The following is a 25990-nucleotide window of genomic DNA, read 5'->3' as shown; positions in this document are numbered from 1 at the left end:
CATCATCTTTTGGATATCTTGGGTAAAATAAAACATTAAAATTCATTTCACCTGTTGTTTTGATTTTGTGATGGAGCTACTGGAAAATGAAGTTATAGATGTCATTCATTTGGACAGAGATACTCTAGACCAGCAGTCGCCAACTTTTCGGACCTCACAGACCACAAGTGGTTCACAGACCACTGGTTGGCAACTGCTGCTCTAGACCATAAAAGCAGCACCAGCCAGTGTTTATTGATCTGATGGTGTATCGGACCCTGAGCTCAGTGCTTAACTATATCACCCCATTGATAATCACCACCAAACCTGAAACTCAATTAATGTTCACACTTTTGAGGCTGAGGGGCATTAACTAACTTCTCCAGGGCAACAACTAGTAAGTAAGTGAAAGAGCTGAAGAGGACCTAGGGTCTGACTCTCCCAAAGCTGGTGCTGTGAACAGATATGCTACACGTTGAGCTAACCTGGAGCTTCATAACAGTCACTGTTGTTAGCAGGTGCCTTTTGGAAACATATGCTTGCATTGAGGCCCTGCCCTGGAGTCTTTCTTCTGTATGGTTTTTGCTTCTGGTACCACAAACAGAGGAGGCCGGTACTCACTCAAAATGGTGCCGAGCACTTATTTCCTTGGGTCTCTACAGTTGACGGAAACCAGGCTGGGATCTGGTCACTGCGTGTGTGTCCTTGAAATGGACTTGGAGCCCCGATACTTCACTTGCTGGATTTTCATTGTTATCAAGTGGGCAGCTTCTTATACACAGAGCCTTCCCTTCTTCATGAAACCATGATCAAGCCATTGGTTTGTGCCACTTGCAATGTTTACTTCCCATTCTATTTACTCCCTGGGAGAAAAACTTATAACCAAGTGGAAGTGCTGCATAAACTTCCCTCTCTCATGTCCTCAGATTACAGAATGAACGTAATTTCAAGGTGAAGTTGGCAGAAAATCCAGAATGCCTCGATAGCACCATGTATATACATATGCTAATTTTAGGTTATTTTAACTTAGAATAAATAATTTTTTATTTTTTATTTAAAATCATTATTTAATTACAATTAATATTCAACATTATATTATTGATTATAATCCCTATGTTGTACTTTACATCACCATGACTGTTTTATAACTGTTAATGTGTACTTTAAATATATATATATACTAGCGGCCCGGTGCCCGGATTCGTGTACTGGTGGTGTCTCTTGGCCTGGCCTATGAGTATTGAGCTGAAACCAACTTTCTGATATCCCCTGAGGGGTCCTGGATTGTGAGATGGTGCAGGCCAGGCCCAGGGACCCCACCAGTGCACATCAGGGCCAAGAAGGGACACAAGAGGTTGGCCAGCCAGGGAGGGATCGTGGGAGGGCTCCAGGGCGTGTCTGGCCCATCTCACCCAGTTCTGATCTGCCAGACCACAGCAGCAAGCTAACTTACCAATGGAGCATCTGCCCCTGGTAGTCAGTACAGGTCTTAGTGACTGGTTGACCAATCGACTGTCTGCCTCCTGGTGGTCAGTGCACATCATAGCAAGCGGTTGAGTAGGATTAGCATATCATTAGCATATTATGCTTTGATTGGTTGAATACCCAACCAGACACTTATATATTAGGCTTTTATTATATAGGGTTTTATTTACTTCAGAGAGTGAGAGGGAGAGATAAAAACATCAATGATGAGAATCATCAACCATCTGCCTCTTGCACTCCCCCTGCTGAGAACCCAGGCACATGCCCTGACCGACAATCGAACTGTGACCTCCTGATTCATAGGTCAATGCTCAACCACTGAGGCACACTGGCCAGGCACAAATGTCTTTTCTTAATGTCACTGTTTCTGCTATCCACCCACTGACCTCCCAATTACTAAATCTCAAAATGCTGGCATCATCTTTGAGTCCTTCCTTGATTCAGCCGCCTGGATTTTACTGTCCTGTTTAACACTGTTCTTTCCCTCAGCCAGGCTGCAATTACCGGTTACCTCTCTCCTGGCTTCTTCACCCCTCTGCTCTCCCTATTCTCTCCCCAGTCACCCAAACACACACCTCCTACTACCCTGATTCACCTACATGCTGACATGCCCTAGTGCTTCCTAAGTCACTTCTCTGACCCGGGTACCACCTGCACAGACAGTCATGGACTCTATGTTGGTCAGTTGGTCAAGAACATGGAGCTAATACTTTCTGAGCCTTTGTCATGTGACAGGCCTGTGAGGTCAGATTTATTACCTCTCTCTTATCAAATCAGGAACTCCGCTCAGAGCAGTAAAGTGACATGTTGGTGGAAACACTGGATTTTAATACCACTTTCTGGCTTTAAGGGCCTAAGTTTAAATTCTTCACCCATGTGTCTAGGACCTGTGCCTTGGGGGCCTCTGCTCCCTGGCAAGGTCCTCCCCCCATGGTCAGGGGACTTCTAAATCCTCTTCAGCTCTGGGTGAGACCCTGCTTCCCCGTAGCCCCTCACTGATTCCCTTCTCTGAGCTTTGATCATGCTTTTCTTTGGGTTGGGCACTAAACCCTTTCCTGCTCTAAGTTCCATATCCACCCACCAAAACTCAACACAAAGAACTTCTCTTCTTACTTCTTTTTCATCCTTTGACTTCTCACTGGACTTAAACATCTAAGGTGACTACATAAGGTGGCCCTTCAAACTGGTTAGTTCATCTTCGTAAGCATTCCCATAGTTCCTTTAACATCACCCTTCCCAATTCAATGCCTGCTTCCTCCAGCTAGAATGTAAGTTCCCTGAGAGCAGACAGTGGCTTGTTTTGTTTATAAGTGTTGACACGCATCTACCTCAGTGCTTGGCACATAGTAGGTACACAATAAAATTTATTGAAGAAGTAACCCAATGCCTCATTTGCTCTCACAGACTCTAGGTGACTTGCAGGAAATGGCCACATCAGTGTTATCCACACATCCCCAGCAGCACTGAGCTCTGCATTGTGCTCAGAGTTAGAAACTTTTACGTTTTTGTGGAGTGAACTAAACAGAGGCCTTACTTATCTTCCCTCATGTTGGTCAGACGCTGAGGGTGTCAGAGCCAACCCTCATGTTACTAGAATGACTTCCCCACCTCCCCTAAGGTTTTATGGTGCTGTGTGGAGCCATTTGAAGCCTCTCCCATCTCTTTGCTTTCAGGCCCCTTTAAGAGCTCCTGCAAGTGAGGAATAGTCAGAGCAGAGAGCTGTGCCTCTCTGTCAAGACCCCATTATTTTGGCAACTGACTAAATCTGACATTTTACATCTAATTCTCTTTTTTCTTATCTCAAAACCACGATTTCTTCAATGTCACCATACTTTCACCACCCGCTTCCTTTGAAAATGTCATGACTCTCCTTTGGTTCTCTAAGTTTCTAAGCACCCTTCTTTGTTCACAGGCAGCTCTGGGGTTTCTCTCTCTCACCCTGCAGAGCAGTGCCTTCTGCTCCTGCCTGCAGTTCATGGGACTCTTTGGGTTTGGGGGAAGCGTGTGCCACGCTACTGAGCAGAGCTGCTGGGATCCTTGGCCCTCCCCTTGCCCCGGCCCATTTGGCGCTCTGCAGTCTCCTCTCATGGCATATCCCTCCTGCTGTCAGAAATACTGGTAGAGGATCACTTAGGTGAAGGTTGAGGAATGGACATAGTAAAACATACTATGAGTTGCCCTGAGAGAGTGATAAAGGGCATTTGGTGAGGTATGACAACTTTCTCAAGCTAATGAGTCATGTGGCATTTCCCCAAACAGAGCCCCAGCTCGTCCCTAGGAGGGCACATTCAGGATTGATCTTCCCTTCGCCCCTGGTGTCACCTCCCCTAACTCTCCCCTTGTGGCACTGTGTGAGGTCAGCTTCCTTCGGAAGGAGGCATTTGACTCCTTTTGTAGTGAAGACTAGGACTCAATCCCCCTGCCCCGTATCCTAGTTAGAACGTTACCAGACTGCAGAAAGTATCCACTGCATTGGGCAGAATGGGACGCCCAACACAGAGGACAAATATGACTTTGAGCAGCCTGCTTGTTTAATGTATCCTCGGGCAGCAATAGGAAGTAGTCAACAATACCATACATGGCAACACTTTCATTGAAAACCTTCCTCTAGCCAAAACCGGTTTGGTTCAGTGGATAGAGTGTCAGCCTACAGACTGAAAGGTCCCAGGTTCGATTCCGGTCAAGGGCATGTACCTGGGTTTCGGGTACATCCCCAGTAGGGAGTGTTCAGGAGGCAGCTAGTTGATGTTTCTCTCTCATCGATGTTTCTAGCTCTCTATCCCTCTCCCTTCCTCTCTGTAAAAAATCAATAAAATATATATTTTTAAAAAAAGAAAAGAAAACCTCCCTCTACTTACTGTAAGGAGACAAGACAATCCCAGTGTGAATTTCTAACCTATAAGCATGGCTGCCTGTGTTCCAGTTGGGCACCCTTTTCATGTACCCAGCACCACTGAGCGGCTTGAGATCCTCAGGGCCCAGGGATCTTGACCAGATCCAACTGTGGACCCGGAAGCCCTGGGTAGGCCTGCTCTGAGACCTCCAGAGTAAGGGACTGTGCCTCTTGGCCTCTCCCAGGCGTCTCCACCTTCCCCAGGGTTCCGGAGCATGACCTTGGTGGCCTCATGTCAGGAGTAGGGCACTAGAATGTAACCCAATCCTTGCGACCAGTTGTAAACAAGGGTTATTTAAGTAGCTTCACCAAGTATCACACTACCTACCAGTAGCATTATCTTCTCTCCGCTGGTGTGAATCTCTGAGCAGCCATATAAGGAAAGTGATGATAGCAGTTAACCTCTCTTGAACTCCTGGTATATGGCAGGCACTAGGGGATATGCCTATACACCCAGCCTGCCTGCTCTTTCAACAGTCCTGTGTAGTAGATACCCATATTCCCATGCTGCAGAGGAGGAAACGGAGGCTTAGAGGGATGACTAAGTAATTTGTCCAAGTCACACAGCTAGTGAACGGCAGGGCTAGGATTTCAACGAAACCCAGTCTAACTCTCAAAAGCGTGTTTTTGCCCAGCAGTGCAACTTATAAAGATAGTGGAAACACCAAATCCTGAGTAGGCTGTTAGTTCTGGGGTACAAGGAGATGCTTAGACTTTAGGGGTTCTGATATCTGATGTTAGCCCCGTTACCCTAAAGGTTGCTGCACACAATGCATGCTTTCATCCCATCTCGCCTCCTTCATTTATAAAGTGGGCATGTACAGAACCCATATTCATTGTCCTGGCTGGTGTGGCTTACTTAGTTGGTTGGAGCATTATCTCATATACCAAAAGGTGGTGGGTTCAAGTTCTGGTCAGGGAGATCCCCTGAAACCGATGGATGCGTCTTTCTCATTGATGTTTTTCTCTCTCTCCATTATTCTCTCTAAAAATCAATACAAATATTTAAAAAATATATTCAAAACAAGCATCACTGCAGGTGCCATGTCCATTGTTCTCTAGGAAGTCTGCTTGTTCCCGGGCAGGTTGGAAGTGCTTCACCTCTTCTAATATCTGCATCTCCCCAAAGATCCTAAATACTATAATGATGGAAAACATAGTAACCCCTGACTAGAGATACTGTTCAATCCGAATTTTGTTTTGCTTGCAGAGAACAGCAAATCTGTTCATTGGAAACTGGGAGCCGATAAGGAAGTCTGGGTGTGGGTGATGGGCGAACACCATCTAGACAAACCCTCCACTGTGCTCTGTAATGAAGTCGTTGCCGAGAGCACCCAGCCCAGAGCACAGCAGGAAGCAGAAGAGCTCAGGTATGCAATCTGCAAATCCATGAGAGCCTCGTGCTCACAGGATCGGGTGGGAGAGTGGGGTGGGATTTCAAGGGTCACAAAAGAGACTTAGATCCCTCTGGAGAGTCTCTTTAGACTTCTGGTGATTCCTGTCCTTCCCATTGAACTAACGGTTTCCTTTTCCCACTTGTTGTTTGCTTTGATGTGGGTGTGGTTTTCCCAGTGATCACTGCTTTCCCTGGAATCGTGCTAAAGCAACGCAGGCCAGTACAGCTGGGCATCAGGAATATAAGTGACCGTTCAAACTTCTGGCCCTCAAAGAAGATTGCCTAGCTGTGGGCAGCGGATAAGCAGGCCTGTTAGGTGCTCCCCCTCTGCTGGGCACTGGGAATTCACAGATTAACATGGAGCTTCAGTCTGGCAGGAGAATCAGGCAGCTCCCTGCAGCCAATACAGACTGTGATATGTGCTACAATCAAGTTCTAAACGGAGCATTGACGGAGCCTGTGGTTCTCTGGGCAATGTTGAGTTCTGAGTATCTGGGGTACACATAGGCCTATAGTAGGAGATGGGGGCCGTGCTCTAACGTGCCTCCAAGGCTAGGTTTAGGAGTTCGGGCCGAATTCTGTGGACAGGGAAGAGGTATTTTGAATAAGAAAGTGACAGGATCAATGAGAGGTGATAGGGTAGGAGCAGTGAGTAGGAGATGGGTCCCCTCTGTATTCTGGTCGGGTGGCCTCTGTGAAGCCTGCTCTCCCTAGAGTGTTGACAGTCCTATCTGAGCTGGTGAAACAGAAACACACACATGGCCTTCAGTTCAGATCCCCAGGGCTGGTGATGCTGCCCTCCACCTCTGTACCTTAGAACTACACACGGACATACAGAACTAAAGGAATTCCCCTCTGCTGATCACAGGAAGGTGGTATGCCCTGGCAGTTTAACATCTGAACCAGCAGATGGGCAGACCTGGGTTTAAATCCTGGCTATCTTCTATGTGGCCTTGGATAAATTATATAGTTATTTTGAGCTACTATAAAAAGCAAAGGTGCCCAGTTGGCTAGGCTCAGTGGTTGAACCAGGAGGTCATGGTTGATGCCCAGTCAGGGCACATGCCTGAGTTGTGGTCTTGATCCCCTGTAGGGAGCATGTAGGAGGCAGCCAATTGATGATTCTCTGCCATCACTGATGTTTTTATCTCTCTCATCCTCTCCTTTCCTCTCTGAAATCAAATTGATTTCAGAGAGGAAAGGAGAGGACAATATATATATTGTTTTGGTTTTTTTATATATATTTTGTTTTGTTTTTTTTAAAAAAGCAAAGGTAATGGGCCTTCCTCACAGGATTGTTCTGAGGATTAAGTTAATCTCTTTACAATACGAAGCCAAGAGCACAGCAGATTATAAGCACGCAGTCAATGGTATCCGTTCCTGGTTTTCACATCATCTGAATGTGGGCATCTGCTTTGGAAAAGCTGTCCTTGTTCAAGAATGTCTTTGATAATTCCACATTTGTTTCTCTTCAGCAAAACTCAGTCCAAAGATTTCACCAACAGCTTGACCACGAAATCACACTACTGTGATCTGCAAACACCAGGTACCTGGGAGTCTCCGAGCATCTGTAAGAAAGCGCCAGGACAGGAGGAATCGGACCCAGGCTTGAGACCAGCACTGACCCTTAAAGAAGAGAAAACCCCGGTGAGTCTTTCCTGTCTGTAAATGTGCAGAATTTCATCCCTGGGGAGACAAAGGGATTGGGACCACTAAGACAAATGAGCTGGCAACACATTCTTAAATTGGCTTATTTTGTTTTTTTAGGGGGAGCCCTCTTACTAGTAATTTGAAGGCCTTACTGTTCATTTCAGTTGGGGGATTTGGTTCACCTCTTCTTCATGGGACTGAAGGTGTGAAAAGAAAGAAGTCTAGGAACAAAATGTTATATGTTAATCTACTTTCAGGGTTTATTTTCCCCTGTTTTATGTCTTCTAATCAGGGGTCCGCAGCTTTTGCTGGGAAGGGCCAGATAGCAAACACCGAGGGTGTGGGGCACTAGGGTCTTTGTCTCAGCTGAATGGGCTTGGCGGTTCCAGAAAAACCTTATCTACCGGGCGGGCAGAGAGCCGGGGTCAGCCCGCAGGCTGCAGTTTGCTGGCCCCCCCTCCCATAACGCCGGCCCACTTGTGATCCACGTTGCGTTCTCTTGAGTCTCCCCTTTTTGTTGAGGACAAACATCGGCGCCTCTTTGGTTTCGTAGGTTCTGCCTGTGGTTGTGGGGAACAGCTCTTTCCTCAACACAACAGAATTTTATATCAGAACTGGTAGGGCTTCTCTCCTGCGTCAGGTGTTTCAGAAGCTCAAACATAATTTGCTGCTTGGAGGATGGTGTGGAAGAACAAGGATACTATATTATCAAGTACCTCCTGCTGCTAGGAATTTCATTACATTGAGAATTAGCAGGGGATTTGCATGTTGATTTCTACTCTGGTCCTCAGCTCTACCACACAAGTTACATATCTCAGTCTCTCTGAGGCCTTGGGAAAGGGGTTCAATTATCTGTCTTGGCTTATCCCATGGCCAGCACACTGCTGAATGTCTCCTTTCATTCTCAGCACAGGTATGAGCTAGGGCAGTGGTCAGCAAACTCATTAGTCAACAGAGCCAAATGTCAATAGTACAATGATTGAAATTTCTTTTGAGAACCAAATTTTTTAAACTTAAACTTCTTCTAACACCACTTCTTCAAAATAGACTCGCCCGGGCCAAAGAGCCGCATGTGGCTCAGTAGGGGGTTTGTGTCTGTCCTTTTTACAGATGAGAAAGCTGTGGTTAGGTGTGCTTATGTCATCTGCCCAAGGCCTTCTAGCTAGTAAAAGACTGAACTGGAACTCAAAACTAGGTCTGCAAGAGCCCTACCTCGGTTACTCCGTAACTATTGCACTCGATCGCCTTATTCACCTGAGGAACGTGAAGAAGCTTTACAGAGGGCTGTCCATACGAGGCTCCAAATATTTAGGGCCAGAGAATCCTAAAATGTGGCTCATTCCCCAGGGTCAAACCTGGGTACTTTCTGGGAGGCACCCAGGTTTTCCTAGGCCTGCTTTGGTCTCAACACCTTTCATACCGAAGGGTCTCCAGCCGCCAGCCCCCTTCCCAATGCCCCTAAAGTGAAGAACAACAGCGACAACAAAACACCTCCTTCCGGAGCATTAAGTATGCACGCTTCTCCTTGGATTACAACACTTTCCTGGAAAACAAACTTCACTAGGAAGACAAAAAGATTAAAATACAAATTAGATATCACGGTTCCTCTTCTTTCCCCATGCCATAAATATCAGAGGGAGAGTGGCACTTCTTCCATTACTTAGATGCTTGCCAAACTCTCCTATGGAAAGAGATTGGGGCGGGGGGCGAGGACAGCGTGTGGGAAAGGCGGGTAGAAGTTTTTTCTGTTCCTGCTTTTCATCTTTACTTGTGTCAGAGAAAATGCTTCAAGGTCTTAGAAAAAAAATGAGATGGCCTAAATGGACTGATTTACTCACTCATTTTAAAAGTGCCCATTATGTGTGTGGGAGGCAGTGAGATGACCACTTAGGACTGAAAGCAGGGTCCCTGCTGCCGTGACCTCTGTGGAGGAGGAAGCAGGGGAGACTGCAGGCAGCACCTCATTTCAGATGGCACCTGCTCCAGGGAAAGGACGTGTTTCCATGGGCCCCATTGCGCTAGAATGGGAGCAGTGCAGGGACTGCAGGGCAGCTTTGCAGGGGACAAGCCGCTGGAGATGGCAAGACAGGATGACTGCGGCCGGCGGGTCCAGCGAAGGGACAGTGTGACAGGGTGTGTGCAGCTGGGGAGCAGGGGGCTCTGACTGGATGTAGATGGGAAGGAGGAGAAGTGGTTGTGATTGAGTAGAGGGTGGGGTGGGCAAGGCCAGGCAGGAGAGGGTCTTGGGGACAAGTTAAGTGTTTTGACTTTTTTTTTTTTATTTATTTTTTTTTTTTTATCAAGGACAATTGGAAATTGTCAGTGATTGTGGAGCGAGGGCTTGACCTGCTCAGATTTCTATTTTGAAAGGGACTTAGCTGTCACTCAGCCAGGTTCTGAGACGTGTAGGTTGGGAAGCAGATGCCACTCTCAGGCAAAAAAAACACGAGTCTGATGAGGAGTTAATAAGAACCAGAGAAGATGACAGGCTGGGCGATGCATTGTGTGAGCAGACACCCTGCCTCCAACCCCGGGAGGGAGCTGGGGTAAGCACTGGACACTCAAGGCTGTGGATATGCTTAGGGACCCCAATGTGGACAGCCCTCCAAATGCAGTCAGTGCCAACCTCCACCCCCTCCTGCAAGAGAATTTGGGAGAGAACAGAGCAGTTCTGAGTGTGGCTGGGAGAATGGCAGAGAATGCTGATTCAGAGATAAATTCCTTTGTTTCTCTGTTATATCAAATTTGTAGGCTGGGAACTCTTTAATCGGTTGCCGGATTATCCTTGCCCTAAATGGGACCTTGAATAAAACTGTATCTGCTCACTTGTAGATTTTATTTCCAGAGAATCACTCACTATTTTTACAGAAATGGCCTTCAGAGTGGACCACACTGAAAAACAGGAAATTAAAAAAAATAAAACACATAAACATCCAGGATGCAAAGCATTCAAAAAATAGTAAGACCTTGAGGATAACAGATTAAAAATCCTTGAGCAAGATTCCTCCCCTTCATATTCTCTTTAACCAAATGGAGTTGGAGGTGAAATCTTCTCACCCCTACTGTGTGCACACAGACACACACATTGCACAGGCAACACACAGGCAAAACACACACACACTCTGCACACACTCCACATACTGCCACAAGGCTCTTATACCAGCTTTTAAGTCTTTCATTTCATTATGACAACTGATAATAAAATCTGGCCACTAAAATGTACATTTTGCTTGTAAACTTGACATTTGAGACCATGGAGGTTTTTCAATATACTTTTAAGTGTTATTTTAATTCATAGCATTCTGTTCCCATTAGTAGGTAGCAATGAAGGAGCAACCCATCAAATGATTTTCAGACATACCAGTAATGAGACACTTCCACTTAGCATTCCCACTGAGACCACAGTTTTCCTTGCTGTCTACTCAGAAACCGACAGTTCCCTAAAAGCAGATTTTGGTTTTCTGCTTTCTTAAAGGAGAGACTCAGAAACCAGAAACTAAGATCAGACCACTTCTCTGAAAGAGAAGAAAAGAATAAGCTGCCGAAACTGGTTTGGCTCAGTTGGTAGAGCGTCGGTCTGCGGACTGAAAGGTCCCAGGTTCGATTCCAGTCAAGGGCATGTACCTGGGTTGCGAGCACATCCCCAGTAGGGGGTGTGCAAGAGGCAGCTTGTCGATTTTTCTCTCTCATCGACGTTTCTAGCTGTCTCTCTCCCTTCCTCTCTGCAAAAAATCAAAAATATATATTTTTTTAAAAAAAGAATATGCTGAATTGTCTATTTGGACCCTTCTTCATCTCCAGGTGCTCTTGCATAGCAACCAAAGTTTGGGGGCTGATGTGACTTAGACTTTCTGTAAAGGATGAAAAGCAGTATAAGAGCCCAGACCCTTAGGTGATTTAATTAGGAGTGAGTATGGCTCTAGCCGGTTTGGCTCAATGGATAGAGCATCAGAGCTTCGCAGTCAAGGGTCCTGGGTTTGATTCTGGTCAAGGCCACATGCCCGGGTTGCAGGCTCAATCCCTAGTAGGGGGACATGCAGAAGGCAGCCAATAAATGATTCTCTCTCATCATTTACGTTCCTTTCTCTCTCTCTCTCCCTCTTCCTTCTCTGAAATCAATAAAATAAGTATGAAACCCTGGTGAGTAGTCAAGGTGAAGAAGCCTGCCCCACCCCAGAGAGGTGCCCTTGCCTGGCCTGGAGGAACTAGCTTGGGGTCGCCTGGCTCTCATCCATAAAAAGCCATACTGCCAACCCCGGAAAGTGAGTTAGGCTCCCATTTAGAGTCAGGAAGCCCACGGTAAGCAGGATGAGAAATGTGTTCCTGAAGTGCAAACTAGAATTTTGAGTTGAATATGAGAAAAAAGGAATAATCCCAAACCAGTAACTATTTCCCGTTTGTATATTCCCAGAACGCATGCCAATATTATTTTTTGTGAGAGATAAAGTATTGCCTATACCAGGTAAAAAGAGATGAGGAATTCATTGTGCTCATTTTGTTAATGCAAGAGGACAGCCATAACCAGAGAGTAACACAATTACCATGTAGCTCTGTGTAATTGTAATCGAATTTTGTAATTTGTAAGATAAAAATTTACATGAGACGTATTTTTAAATCCTGGGCCTTAAAAGCCATTTAAACTGTTGTGTTTTTATAACAGGATGCTGCATGAAAAGCTTAACATAAATTACAGAAGAGGAAAATATTTCTAGTCTTGAGAGTAGTACATTATGAAGTTGATGACACACTTCATTCTGTTGATATTTGCAGTAATTCACTTATCCAGCTCACTAGAGGTAGTGTTCCAGGAAAAACAGATGGAATCCTGAGTTAGGAGACATGGGGTCCTATTGACCACTAGGAGTCAGTCATTTGATCTCTAAAAAAATGGAGGTTACCGTGGCTACATATCACTGGTTTGAATGTAAGAATGAAATGAAATCATAAACATAAAATTGTTATGTGAAGTATTATGTCTGATATAAATATTTTTTCTATCATTGTTTATAGTTAGGTTCCTATTTTCCATTGTGTCAAAACTTCCAAAATCTACCATGTGTTTGAGACTCCTTGTCTATTCTCTTTTTTTTTTCTTTTTTTTAAAAATATTTTATTGACTTTTTACAGAGAGGAAGAGAGAGGGATAGAGAGTTAGAAACATCGATAAGAGAGAAACATCAATCAGCTGCCTCTTGCACATGCCCTACTGGGGATGTGCCCGCAACCAAGGTACATCCCCTTGACCGGAATTGAACCTGGGACCCTTCAGTCTGCAAGCCAACGCTCTATCCACTGAGCCAAACCGGTCTCGGCTCTTGTCTATTCTCTTAACAGTCCTTTATTTATACCGATACTTTATATCGAATAATTTCTTTCTTTCCCTTGCTCTTCTTTTTTTTTTTTTTTTTTTTTCATGGATCAGGCATCAGGGATCTCTCTAGTGAGAATGTAAGTGTGGCCTTTGAAACTCTCCTCTGTATGAAATGCTTTGCCTGAACAGCCCCTATCAGTCCTGCATTATTGCATTTTCTGGAGACATACTGCCCAGCTCTGCACTTGGCACATTGCTTTGAGGGGCTGTAGGGGTGGAAGGTGTGATGGAAATAGATGGATGTTCATTTAGTGTGGCCATTCTGAGCTTTCATCTGCTTAAAATGAGCTCAAATAGTGTATTATTTAAAGGTGTGCCACCAGAGTACACATCGTAGTAGAGTCTGTTGCACTTTTAAGTCAGGCGATCCAGGAGTCTCTGTGCAGAGATTTTGCTAGAGAAACAAGGAGAAGACTCACGAGGGTCCCTGTTGTCCTAACTCATGTCTCAGTAACAGCACCCCACGGGGACTGTGTGCTGTATTTTCAGCAGTAGAGCTGATTGTCCCGCTTTACATCTTGTTAGTCCAGTCGGCCTTAGGAAAATACCTCCACTCTCTCTCTATTATTATTCTTTGTCACTTTATCAAAGCGCAGTCCCATTGTTCTGACTCTCCCATTATTTTATAAAGAAAAAAGCGAATTCCCACTATGTTCAATAGCTGAATATTATAGTCATCACTGGGAATTTCCTCTTTCATTTACAATGGTGGGGAATAGAATGATCTGATTGGTCCAGTGTCCTGGTTAGCAAAATGGGTGAGTTATAAGCCATCAATTTTTAGATAAATTTGAATCCAGTCTATCTTGATTAGTATTAAAACTAGACCGGTATTTCTTTTAGTGTTTGAGGAAGTGTGTTATGAATCTATAATGTGTTCATCCATTCAACAAGTACTTATTGAGGCCTTACTAACTGCCAGTCCCTGCTGTGTCTGCTGAGACTCAAGATGTTAGTGAATTAAGCCAACCAGCTCTTTGCCACGGAGGTTATTATTCTGCCCATCAGCCTAGTAAGGAACACCATGGATTAAAGAGGTTTTTAAGGACAGAGTGAGTAAATACTTAACCTAGTTTGTTGGCAAAAGTAAACTCTTGATTTTACTTTTTCATCTTCACAGTAAAAACTGAGTGTTAATAATGTTCTATTTATGGGAACTTTCTGCTTTACTTGGGGTTCAGGGTGCTTGGCATTTGGTTTGATTGCATAGCCCTGCTTTTAAATAGAGCAAACATTAACTTAGTGACCAGACTGAACTATTTTTCTTTTTCTTTCTTTCTTTTTTTTTAATAATACCGGTGTTTATTTATTTTATTTTATTTAAATATATATTTTATTGATTTTTGTACAGAGAGGAAGGGAGAGAAATAGAGAGTTAGAAACATCGATGAGAGTCATCGATCAGCTGCCTCTTGCACACCCCCTACTGGGGATATGCCCGCAACCAAGGTACATGCCCTTGACTGGAATCGAACCCGGGACCCTTCAGTCCCCAAGCCAATGCTCTATCCATTGAGCCAAATCATTCCCAGCTGAACTATTTTTCAAACCAGTTCTAAAAGTGTAATTAGAATAAATCCTCATACTACACAGAGTTTCTATGGAGAATATAATTTATAACCATTTAACATTGATGTTGCCAGCTATCAATGTTGCTGGCAGCAACTTTTAATAAGCCAACTGTTTATGTCAATTCAATTTGCCCTACTTCTAGGTTTAAAGTAATTTTATATATATATATGTATATATCCACCCTTTGGCCAATATGGATAGGCTCTCTACTGCCAGATTTAGTTGGGTCTGCACTAATAAGAGGGGCCATATTCTGACTCGGTGTCTGGAGGATATCCATTAGCCCCTAATGCCATTGGCTTTCAAGTTTTCTCTTTACTTATTTTTTTTTGAGTTTTTGCATAAATATAATATAGAAATTTTTCATTTATTATTAAATTATTGGTTAATAACATTATATAAATCACAGGTATACGACCTTATCATATGACATCTGTGTGTGCTCTACTGTGTGCTCACCATCCTAAATTTAATCTCCTTCCATCACCATATATTTGATCCCCTTTTTCTTTCTTCATCCCCTCTCTTCCCCTCTGGTAACCACCATCCTATTGTCTGTATCTATGAGTTTGGTTGTTGTTTGTCGTTTTGAAATCATACAGGAAATGTATGATTTCATGTCCTTTTCCATCTGACTTACTTTACTTAGCGTAATTCTCAAGATCCATCCATGTTGTCACAGATGGCAATATTTCATTTTTTTATGGCTGAGTAGTATTCTACTATATATATATGTAAAAGTGTTTACCACATCTTTTTTATCCAATCATCCATTGAAGGACACTTAGTTTACTTCCATGTCTTGGCTATTGCGAATAATGCCCCTGTTCATTGCAGCAATATAGTTTTTATCTTTAAATAAGCAAATATGAAGCAGATAAGATTGCTTTAACTCTTCCCACAGAGTTTAGCAGTTGCAGAAGTCTCTGTAATGTGGCAGATGGGAAGTGACTGCAGTGGCCTGCACGCATGAAGGCAGACATATGTTCTCTGGGACACCCTGCCGAAGGAGCAAGTTGTAGACATGGAGAGGACATGGGGTTCCGTCTCTGCTTTTCTACCTATTATTATGTCACTTTGCCTTTTGAATAGAGGGAAAATACCAGTTTGACACCCTTATGGGGTTGATACGAAGGTCCAATGACGTGTTGGACTTGAAAGTGCTTTGTAAGCAAATGTTATATAGGTAGATGGGTAGTTTGCCCTCCTTCCTTGTGCTCTAAATAGGAACAACTGAAGAGCATATTCCCTGGAAGACAGCATCCTGTGGAAGCTTCAGAGGTGGCATGGCACCTTCTCCCAGAAGCCTCTTCATCCCTCCTCTGGGCATGCTCAGAGAGGCAGCGGTACTCCTGAGGTTGTCTCCCTTCGGTATTGGTGTCATAAATGACCTCTTGTGAGCCACTAATCTGGCTGTCTTTTAATACAGGAAACCTCTTTTCTATTACACCATTTTCAGTCTGTTTCATTGTACTTGGTGTATTACAGGGATTTGTAGCACATGTAAGTGTACCTGAATGAACCTGCTCTACACAAGTCCTGATTGTGTTCTTCATATTGTTTGAACACTTGAAAGTAATGGCAGATCTTCTTTTACCTTGAAAAATTAGTATTTTTATAAATGGGGTTCTTAGCATGTGTGAATGGTTTCAGAATTTACAATGTGTTTTCGACGTATGGGTGCCCTTGAATGGAAATATTGATCTCTGGTCTGGTTGTTAAACAAATCCATTATTTAGGCTAAAACTCTTCTACCCAAGAACCAGCTTTGGTAACTAAAAACAAAACCTAAAACTTCAAGCCAACTCTGACTGCCACCAGTAGATGGTGCTGACGGTCACTGTGGTCCCTTTAGTCCCTGGCACCACAGCACCTCATGCTTTCCATTGTCTGGTTCATGTGTCTGTGCTTACTTTTGAGTTATTTTAAGAATATTAATAGCCCATCGTGCCTGGTAGGTGTAAAACCAATGAGTATATTGAAAGTGCTAGTAAGAAAAGGAATATGAAATGAGAGAGAAAAAAATAATAAGGAAAAAGCAAGTAGTAAGAAAACACTGTTGAAGGGATAATTCCAAGGGACAAAGAATAGCTCATACAATAGGTTTAAAGGGTTGTGCCCACACAGATGGCTGTAACTGCCAAGTGATGGGGGAAGAACTGAAATACACAACATGTTGGAATATATGGGTTAGAAGAGCAGTGCCAGAGACCTCTTAGCCTGATGCTAATCCAGGAAACAATTCACAGTTTGCTCAGCAATGGAAAGGCTGAGCCTGGTGGGGGTGCGGCTGACCAAACCTTGGTCCAAAGTTCTAGTTGACAGGCCCAAATTCTCCTGAACCAAATGATGGAGAGGCTCTGAGTGCAGTCAGTGCGGTCAGAGCAGTATTACTCCTTGAGGAAGATTTCCAACATTAAAGACACTGATTCTTTTTGCAAAATGGCGATCTCTCATAAATCCCATGTCATTGAGGAAAGGGAGGGTGAGCCTGTTTTTAAGCTCACATTCCTTATAATGGACACATATTAAGGGACTGCAAGAATGAGCCCTCCAAAGCTATCCTGGACTTTTTTTATTTTTTATTTTATTTTATTGATTTTACACAAAGAGGAATTGAGAGGGATAGAGAGTTAGAAACGTCGATGAGAGAGAAACATCGACCAGCTGCCTCTTGCACCCCCCCCCCCACTGGGGATGTGCTTGCAACCAAGGCATGTACCCTTGACCGGAATTGAACTCGGGACCTTTCAGTCCGCAGTTCGATGCTCTGAGCCAAAATAATTTTGGCTATCCTGGACTTTTGAATAGACGGATTTACACCAAAACCAAATAGAACAGTTCTAACCTGTTCACAAATAGAGGAACTGGATATTGTATTCTTATGTTTTTGCTACAGAGCAGCAATGTATTTTTTTATAATATTAAAATAGGAAAAAGTGAGACAGTATGTAAGTAGCCATTGTGAAACCTATAGGATTCATTACTTTGCCAAGTGATATAAGCAACATAAATCTCTAACCTGCAACTTACGTTCCTATCATAATGTAAAAATGTTGACATAGTGGCAAAAGCATAAACTCTGGCATCAGCCAGCTGTGTGAGCTTAGGAAGCTCCTCAGCTCCTCTGAGACTCACTTTCTTCATCTGAAGATTAGGCATGGTGCTGCCCATCCATCAGAGATGTTGCCCGAAGTAAAAATATGACTATGTCACTAACACAGTGCCTGGTCATAGCAGGCCTCCAGTGACCAGTAGCCACCAGTGGAATTAGCATCAATAGCACTGCCCATGATTCATAAAACCTCTCAGCAGAGAGTTTGACAAGTGTGCAACCTGCAATTGTACCAGCTTTATCAGCTAATATAGACCAAACTTGTGCAACAAATCAACCAGAAAGACAATGGTTAAAACACAATAAAAGTGACTCTTTCTCCCTTAAAACACCCAGGATGGGGTTCTGGTTCATAAGGACTCTGTTGTCCTTATTACCAGTATGACTGCCACCTCGATTCCAGCCCAAAGGAAGGGGGGGGGGGGGGAGCTGGGAGGGCTGGATGCATGTATGAATGAGGTTCTAGGACCCAAATAGAAGTGGAAAATACCGTTACCACCTCCACTGTATTGGAGAAACCTTATCCAAGGGGTGCTTCAGTGGGTTGGGAAACATTTAGCTAGATCAGAAAGCAGGTCTAATTAAGCAAGTTTAGTGTGTGTGTGTGTGTGTGTGTGTGTGTGTGTGTGTGTGTGTAAATATGGCTAAGTTGACTTGCACAAGTATGATACATATAAAGTTCTTTCTAGTGCCAATCACACGTGTGTATTTTGATCTGTCATTGTAAATCATGACATGCCAGCTACTGCGAAAAAAGGGGTGAAATTGAGGTAGCTGCACAGGTGTATTACATAGCATAGTAAATACCTAAAGTACCCTCTGTGCTCCATGCTGCTTCTTGGTACCAACCTTTTGCTGAAAATATGCAATTTCTAATCTATCCTAAAATTCAGTAATGAGTCCTCGAGCACAAGGCACAATGTCATGGTAATATGGTGTGTGGGTGCCTATATTGGGCTCTGTACTCAAGCCAGGGACTGGGTGACAGGGGCCTGTGCACCTGACCTGGTTTTAAGAGACACTTGGTGTGATATGCCAGCTTAGTCACAATGCCAGAGAGGTTGGCATGTGGCCAGCAGGAATAACATCAGGGAATCCAGACAGTGGATCTGGGAACCCTACTAACAGGAGTTGCCTCTTGGGAAATCCGTCTAGATTAGCAGAAACCCAGATACTGGGCCGGGTAACAGGGTCAGGGGAAAGGGAGGGGAGGAATGTGATCAGGCAGGGAAAGTAGGCAGAGTGCCCAGGCACCAGACTGGTATTCCAAGCATGCCTCCAGTCTTAGATAGGGAGCAAGGCATATACAGTTAAATGGCAGAGACTAAGCATTTTCCTGGTCTGACCTAAAGCAGGGTATGGGTAGAGCAGGGATTAAGAGAGGAAGAAGAAAGTTTAAATTAAAAAGTAATATTGAGCCAGGCCAGCATGGCACAGTGGCTAAGCATCAATCTATGAACCAGGAGGTTACAGTTCAATTCCCAGTCAGGGCATGGGTTGTGGGCTCAATCCCCAGTGTGGGGCATGCAGGAGGCAGCTGATCAATGATTCTCATCATTGATGTTTCCATCTCTCTCTTCTTCTCTGAAATCAATATATATACTAGTGGTCTGGTGCATGAATTCATACACATTGAAAGGAAATTAATTAGAAGTAATATTTTAATATTGCTATTCACCCTTTATTTATAATAGAAGTGTCAACCAAATTCATGATCTACAATGACAGATCAAAATACATGTGTGTGATTGGTGCCAGCAAGAGCTTTATATGTATCATGCATGTGCAAGTCAGCTTAGCCATATATATATATATATATATATATATATATATATATATATATATATATATTAAACTTGCTTAATTAGACCTGCTTTCTGATTTAGCTAAACTTTTCCCAGCCCACTGAAGCACCCCGACTTCTCTTTGAGGTAATTGTTAGCAACACAGCAGTGAATATCAACATGAAGCAGATTATTATTGTAGATCATGCAGGGAGAACAAAGGCAAAATATTTAACTGCAGCAGAGTTTGACTATAGTCTGTGCAGTGAGAAAACCTGAAGTCATTTTCAAGTTACACCATTTCTTACTTCTTTTCAGTCAGGTCAAGTTTCTAAGCTTTCTAACTCCATTTTCCCACTAATGAAAAGAAAATAGGATTCCACCATGTCTCCTATCTACCTACTCCAGGACTTCTGTGAGGATCAAATGAGATGAGGCGAGGGAAAATGTTTCACAGACATTTGGTTACAGTGCAAAATGTTTGCACCTAGCTATAAAGCAAGTTGTGTTCCTGGGCTGAAGAAACTCCAAGGAGGCTAGTTGCTAAGAAAAAGAAGCTGGATGTTGCTACATGATGTCATTACCCGGGAGGACACTTAGCATATTAGCCATATATATATATATATTTTAAAAAGCAGTAATGTTACATCTAGAAGTCATCTCAGGGACCCCGGTGCCCACTGGTAGCAAGCCATGCAAACCTGCTTGTCATGAGCAAACCACCAGCTCCAGGCTCTGGGTAACACTTGATTGCTAAGTCCCACTGAGTTGGGGGCTGAGGCTGCACTTATCCCAGTGCCTCCGTCGGCATCTGTTCAGGAACTCAGGTGTTGGTGGGAAACTGGTGGGTCCAACTGTGAGGGTGGGGGCAGCACTGGGGCACACTGAAAGGAGGGAAACATTAACTGATTCTTTTCTGAAACTGCATTGCAGCTCTAAATGGTATAAAAATGTGTTTCATTTAATTTTTAGTCACCCTCCAGTTCCTCAAGAAATATTCAGCAAATGTTGACAGATTCTATCAATCGTATGAAGACATATGGATTTCAGCAGGTAAAGGAATTTACATTCCATCTTCAGGGGGCTAAATGCATCGCCATTTCCACTAATGTTTCACAAATTGCTACATTAGTCTCATGCAGAAGTGAAATTAAGCAGAGAATATGAAATCTGTCTTTAAAATCGTGTGAGCCTAGCTATTCATCTGGAGTTGAAGGAGTCCTGAGTGTCATGCAAAGAACAGATGCCAAGACAGAGCCGCTAGACTCCTGACAAGGTTCTAAAACGAGGCGATATCCTGGGCTGCTGCAAACACTGTGGGAAGACTGACTTCAGCGAGTGATAAATGAGGCACAGACTTGGCAGAAATAGTGACTTCAGACTAAGTTCCTTATGTGTTCATTGTTAATATGATCCTGTCCCTTTACAGTGACCAGCCTTGTGTACCACCTGTGTTCACTGTGCCAGAGGCCCTCTGGCACTCAGAGCTCTCTCCCTCCGGCCAGATGTGGTCCTCCCTTGCAGGCCGGGCCCACTGCCTCACTGTGCTAGGCTGGAATTGCATTATCATTGCGGACAATCAGTAGCATAGGCTGGTGCTTGCAAACTGTGGTAGGACTTGACCTGAAGAGAATCTGGAAAAGCAGGATCAGTTATGAGGCTGTACAGAGAAGGTCCCAAGTGACCACAGGCCTGAGATCGGGGCTGTGGTGAGGCAGGCCCCTGAGCTGTGTTCCAGTGGCCAGTGAGATCGATTCCCTGATTTCTCGGTAGGGACATACATGAACTTGGATAATTCGCACAACTGAGACTTCAAGAAATCATAGTGAAGTTTTGGAGCTATAGTCCTCTAGGTATAGCACGTACTTCTTTCTAAAAAAGCAGCAATAGCATATCTAAAGGAAAATTTCAGTAACGCTGCCTGGAGTACATGAAATCATTTTAAATAAGGACAGGTGAGAAAGACAAAGGATCTGTGTCCATTCTCCACCATTTATTGAGTCTCCCCCCAAATGCTAGGCACTGCTATGGGCATTGGAGACACAGTGAACAAAACAGATAAACGCCCTGCCCGGGGAAGCTTGTATTCCAGTAGGAGGATACAGACAATAAACATTCCTACAAAGTCAGCTGGTCAGCAGTGGTGTGAAAGAAAACAAGTCAGGATAAGGGAGCTGAGGAATGCCGGGAGGGTGGGAATTGGTTTCTTAGGGCAGTGGTCGGCAAACGTCAACAGAGCCACGTATCAACAGTACAACAATTGAAATTTCTTTGGAGAGCCACAATTTTAAAACTTAAACTTCTTCTAATGCCATTTCTTCAAAATAGACTCGCCCAGGCCATGGTATTTTGTGGAAGAGCCACACTCAAGGGGCCAAAGAGCCGCATGTGGCTCGCGAGCCGCAGTTTGCCGACCACTGTCCTGGGCACATGGCCAGAGAAAGCCACACTGAGAAGGGGATATTGGAGTAGAGACCTGAAGAAATGAAGGGAGGGAGCTATGTGGATGGATGGAAGGGAAGTGTGTTCCCAGCAGAGGGAACAGCAAGTATGAAGGCATAGAGGCTCACCTGACATGGCCAAGGAATGGCAGAGAGCTCAGTAAGTGAGAAGAGAGATCAGGGCTGAGGATCACAGAGACCCCTACTTATAAGGAATTTGGTGTCTGGGAATTATTTCAAGCCCTGATGATAGATGAGATCATCTGGAAAGTAAGTTTAGATGGAAAAGAGAAGTGGTCTGAGGTCGGAGGCACATCGGTGTTTAGGCTGTGCCTGAGGTTTCTTGTCTCTACAGTGAGGACGGTGGACTAGATCAGTGGTGCTCACACACTATAGGTCTGAGACAGCCAGGCTCTCACAGTGTTCATATCTTCTCACGAGAATGCCCAGGACGTGTGCCATTTCATTACTTCTCTAACTTAAGAAATCACATCACAATTTTAGAGAATGACTGAGTAGGTCACATACCAAGCTTCTCTGTAGAACAAAGGTAATAAAACAGGCCTCCCTATTGCAGGGTCAGGAGAGGGTCTTAGGAGGAACTGGTCCGCAGGCCAGGACGAGAGGCTTTCGGAAGGAGATTCCTTAGTAGCTGAATCTGCACCTGGCCCAGTGTCCAGCCTCAGCACAGCCGCCTCTGCACTCCCCATCTTCACCTGGACTCTCCCATGCCTGGCTCACAGCCCCCATCCTGGCCTTCACCTTGACTTCCCCATGCCTGGCTCACAGGCCCCAACCTGGGCCTTTACCTTGACTCTCCAAGCCTCCTTCCTGGGCCTATATGCTCCCAATAAAATACTTCTAAAGAGGACATGAAAGTTATCTAAATAGAGAAAGTAAAGATCAACCTATGAAGATTTGCTAAAAGTTTTCTGAAGGAATTCTTAAGAGACACTCAGGACAAGTTGTTAAGTTTTCTAGCTGCGTTGAGTAAGTACAGTGGTCAGGGTCAGATCTCATTCACTGTCACTCTGTGAAACTCATTAATTTTGTCTCCTTTCCCACGATGCCCTTACACAATTACACTGTAGATTAAAAAGGAATATGATTTACTAAAGATAGCACACTCAAACATTTTAGTATCAGCTGCATTATTAACTTAATATTTTCCCTTAGGTAGGCTCATTTTGTAAATTTTTCACTTCTTCTAAGTAATGATATTTATTATGTCATAGCCTAATGTTATAACCACATTTTTCCTAGGAATTTTAAATAATTTATTTTTTTAAAGATATTTTTATTGATTTCAGACAGGAAGGAAAAGGGAGAGAGAAAAACATCAATGATGAGAGAGAATCATTGATGGGCTTTCTCCTGCATGCCCCCTACTGGGGATTGAACCCACAACCCGGTCATATACCCTTGACAGGAATCGAACCTGAGACCCTTCAGTTCGCAGGCTCTTGCTCTATCCACTGAGCCAAACTGGCTAGGGCTAATTTTAAATAACTTAAAAATATACATGTGGAGCCATAGCCAACTGGAATACGAAGCTCTACTATTTAAAATTTTCATTTTTCAATTAGTTTACTTTCAATATTATATTGTTTTAGTTTGAGGTGAACAGCGTAAGAGTTAGACAAACATAGACTTTACCAAGTGTCCCCCGGATATTTCAAGTACCCTCTTGGCACCATAGATGGTAATTACACTATAATTCACTATAAAGCTCCACTTCGTGTTTCAGGGTATGTTTTCTTTTTTCTTTTTAAGCTTAGACATTGCTAGCAGCACTTTATTTGTGTTGCAGGCTTGTAAACAGCTTCCATAAGGGGATGTCAAAGTTATGCAGCCATTTTAAATACCAAAAGCTGTTCTTTGGTTTTTATAATATTGGTAAACCAAGGGGACTTAGCTCTAGGCAGGAACAGGGTATACGAAAAAAATGAAAACAGTAAATAAGAGTTTAGTAATATTTGAGGTAAAGAACAATTTATGAATTACCACCTTTTACATCAACTGTGATTTATGACTTCTCACAATAATTGAAAACGAGTTTCACAACACCAAGGTTTGGATTTTAATTCTAGTGAAACAGTTTAATAGCAAGAAAGCCTTTACCTTTCCAGAGGAAAACACAAAAGGACAAATTCCGCTGTCACTTCTGCGATGGAGAGTGAAACCATCGCCCTGCCCCCTCAGTGCGTGCCCTTCCTCAGCGAACCAGGGCTTTCCTTCAGTGCCCCGAGGTGTGCACCCCGTTTTCTTATGAGTGCTCAGCGGCTGGATCCAAATAAACAAAGTACAGCTTAGGCCTCAGTGATTTCATGTGCGTTAGTCTCTCTTTAGTTAAAAACGAATTCCCTTGACTGTGCTTAATGCTACAGACCTGTACACTTAAAAGTGGTTAAGATGGTAAACTTTATGTCACGTATATCTTACCAAAGAATGACCCGAATTCCTTTTTTAAGGGAAGGCTTGTGTTTCTTTTCTATATGTTCCATAGTTCTTATTTTACATTTCCCATTCTCAAAGAGGATGCTTTTTAAAAATATCTTTTTTTTTTTTATTAAAAAAAAAATCCCCTTTGAGTCACCTAAACCATGTGCAAGCACCATGTGTTCAGATGCAAGGTTCGAGGGCCCGTGCAGACACAGCCGGGATGGCTGTAGGAAGCTGCCGTTATGCTGTGGAGCAGGGGTCTTCAAACTACGGCCCGCGGGCCACATGCGGCCCGCAGAGGAGTCTGATCCGGCCCGCCAGGTTTTTTGGGCAGTGAGCGCAGCCGAGGTGTTACAGTAGGAATTAGTAGTTCATATAGTCCGGCCCTCCAGCTCTCTGAGGGACCGTGATCTGGCCCCCACTTTAAAAAGTTTGAGGACCCCTGCTGGAGCCATCTGCAATCACAGTGTTTCACCTGCGACCATACAATGGTATTTACACTCCACTTCAGGGGACTCTGTTTAAAGCAGACAAGTGCTATGTCTCAGAAAAATGAGTATTTATTGAATTCTTACTATTTGCTACACACTGTGCTAGGCACCTTAAAAAAAAAAAGAATTATTTAACCCTCACTGTAACCCTATGAAATATTCTGAATTTTCTAATTTGTCTCCGGGGAAAGCAGCCTGAGAGAGGTTTGGTACCCAGCAGTGGAGATGGGCGATCCGATGGCACTGAGCCGGCTCCGGGTGCAGCAGGCACCTGCTCTCCCCGCAGTGCTCCATGGCCTCCGGAGCCAGGGGCAGTTAGATAGGAGTCAGGTGCCTCGAGCCCTCCTCCTGGAGAGAAACTGCCACACTCATTCACTCGTGTTTGTTTCTGTTTGTTGTTTGTTTGTTTTAACCAGAAGAAAGAATCCACGAAGAAAACACAAGATGAAGAAATAAAACAAATTGATGAGGAGAGAACCAAGCAGATTTATAAGAGCTGGAAGGAAGACTCGGAGTGGCAGGCATCTTGTGAGTACCCAGAGGCGGCCTCTCTGAGCCAACTGGTTCACAAAATGAAATGGTCCATCTGCAAAGCACTGAAAGAGGTCACTGAGAGACGTTTTCACATTAATTATTACTGACAGGCTTACGAGCCATTTTTGGAATTGCAAAAAGGTTCTCGTTCATCTTTGGGCCATCAAAATGATGGTATGTCTACCTGATAGGATGCTATATAGCTGTGGGGGGGGGGGGACAAAAAAAACAAAAAACAGGTTTCCAAAGAGTGCTTTATGACCTTTGAATATGTTTATATTTTTTTAGCTTGGAGAAGAAAAAAGCATTATAGAATAGTATGCAAGCTGTCTCTATTTTCAGATGTCCAAATATCTAAAGGAAAAGATTTGGAAGGCTATTTATTAACGTGTTAACATTCGAGAAGTGGGGTTCGGGATTACTTATTTGAATTCTTCTTGTTATTCTGTGATTTTCTAAATTTCCAACAGTGAATACATCTTAACTTTGTAATCAGAAGAGCACAGGAGAAACAGGCTGGATATCTTAGCATCCTTCCCAAGCCTGTGACCCACCCTGACACCCTTTTGAATTAGCACGGCCAGAGGTAACCCCCTCGGGAAGAAGTCAGAGCAGGTGAGGGCAGAGCAGAGGTATGGAGGATGCCTGGTGAACTCAGGTTTGAAATGGGACTGGGGTTTCCATCAGACTCCGACAGAAGCCTGAACTGCCAGAGCAGCCCGGTGGCAGCTGGAGGAGGATGGGTGGCAGTGTTTGCAAGATGCTGAGAATCCTAAATCAATCTTCGGACCCATTACAAGGACAATTTTTGTGAAATGAAAACACTTGCAAGAGCCA

The 25990-nt window shown here is 43.8% G+C and overlaps 1 protein-coding gene across 1 annotated transcript in view; it reads left to right on the top strand.

Annotated features, from left to right (window-relative positions):
- SH2D4A (SH2 domain containing 4A) overlaps window positions 1-25990 on the top strand; it is a 51426-nt gene that overhangs the window by 8396 nt on the left and 17040 nt on the right. Inside the window, exons 3-6 of the mRNA XM_084879856.1 lie at window positions 5568-5727; window positions 7229-7400; window positions 20218-20298; window positions 25036-25147. Coding sequence (XP_084735982.1) covers window positions 5568-5727; window positions 7229-7400; window positions 20218-20298; window positions 25036-25147 — 525 coding nt within the window. The remainder of the gene's footprint in view (window positions 1-5567; window positions 5728-7228; window positions 7401-20217; window positions 20299-25035; window positions 25148-25990) is intronic.

Source organism: Pipistrellus hanaki (assembly GCF_964339955.1).
Source record: "Pipistrellus hanaki genome assembly, chromosome: 3".
Taxonomy (NCBI): Eukaryota; Metazoa; Chordata; class Mammalia; order Chiroptera; family Vespertilionidae; genus Pipistrellus; species Pipistrellus hanaki.
This window is presented reverse-complemented; position numbering and strand designations above follow the sequence as displayed.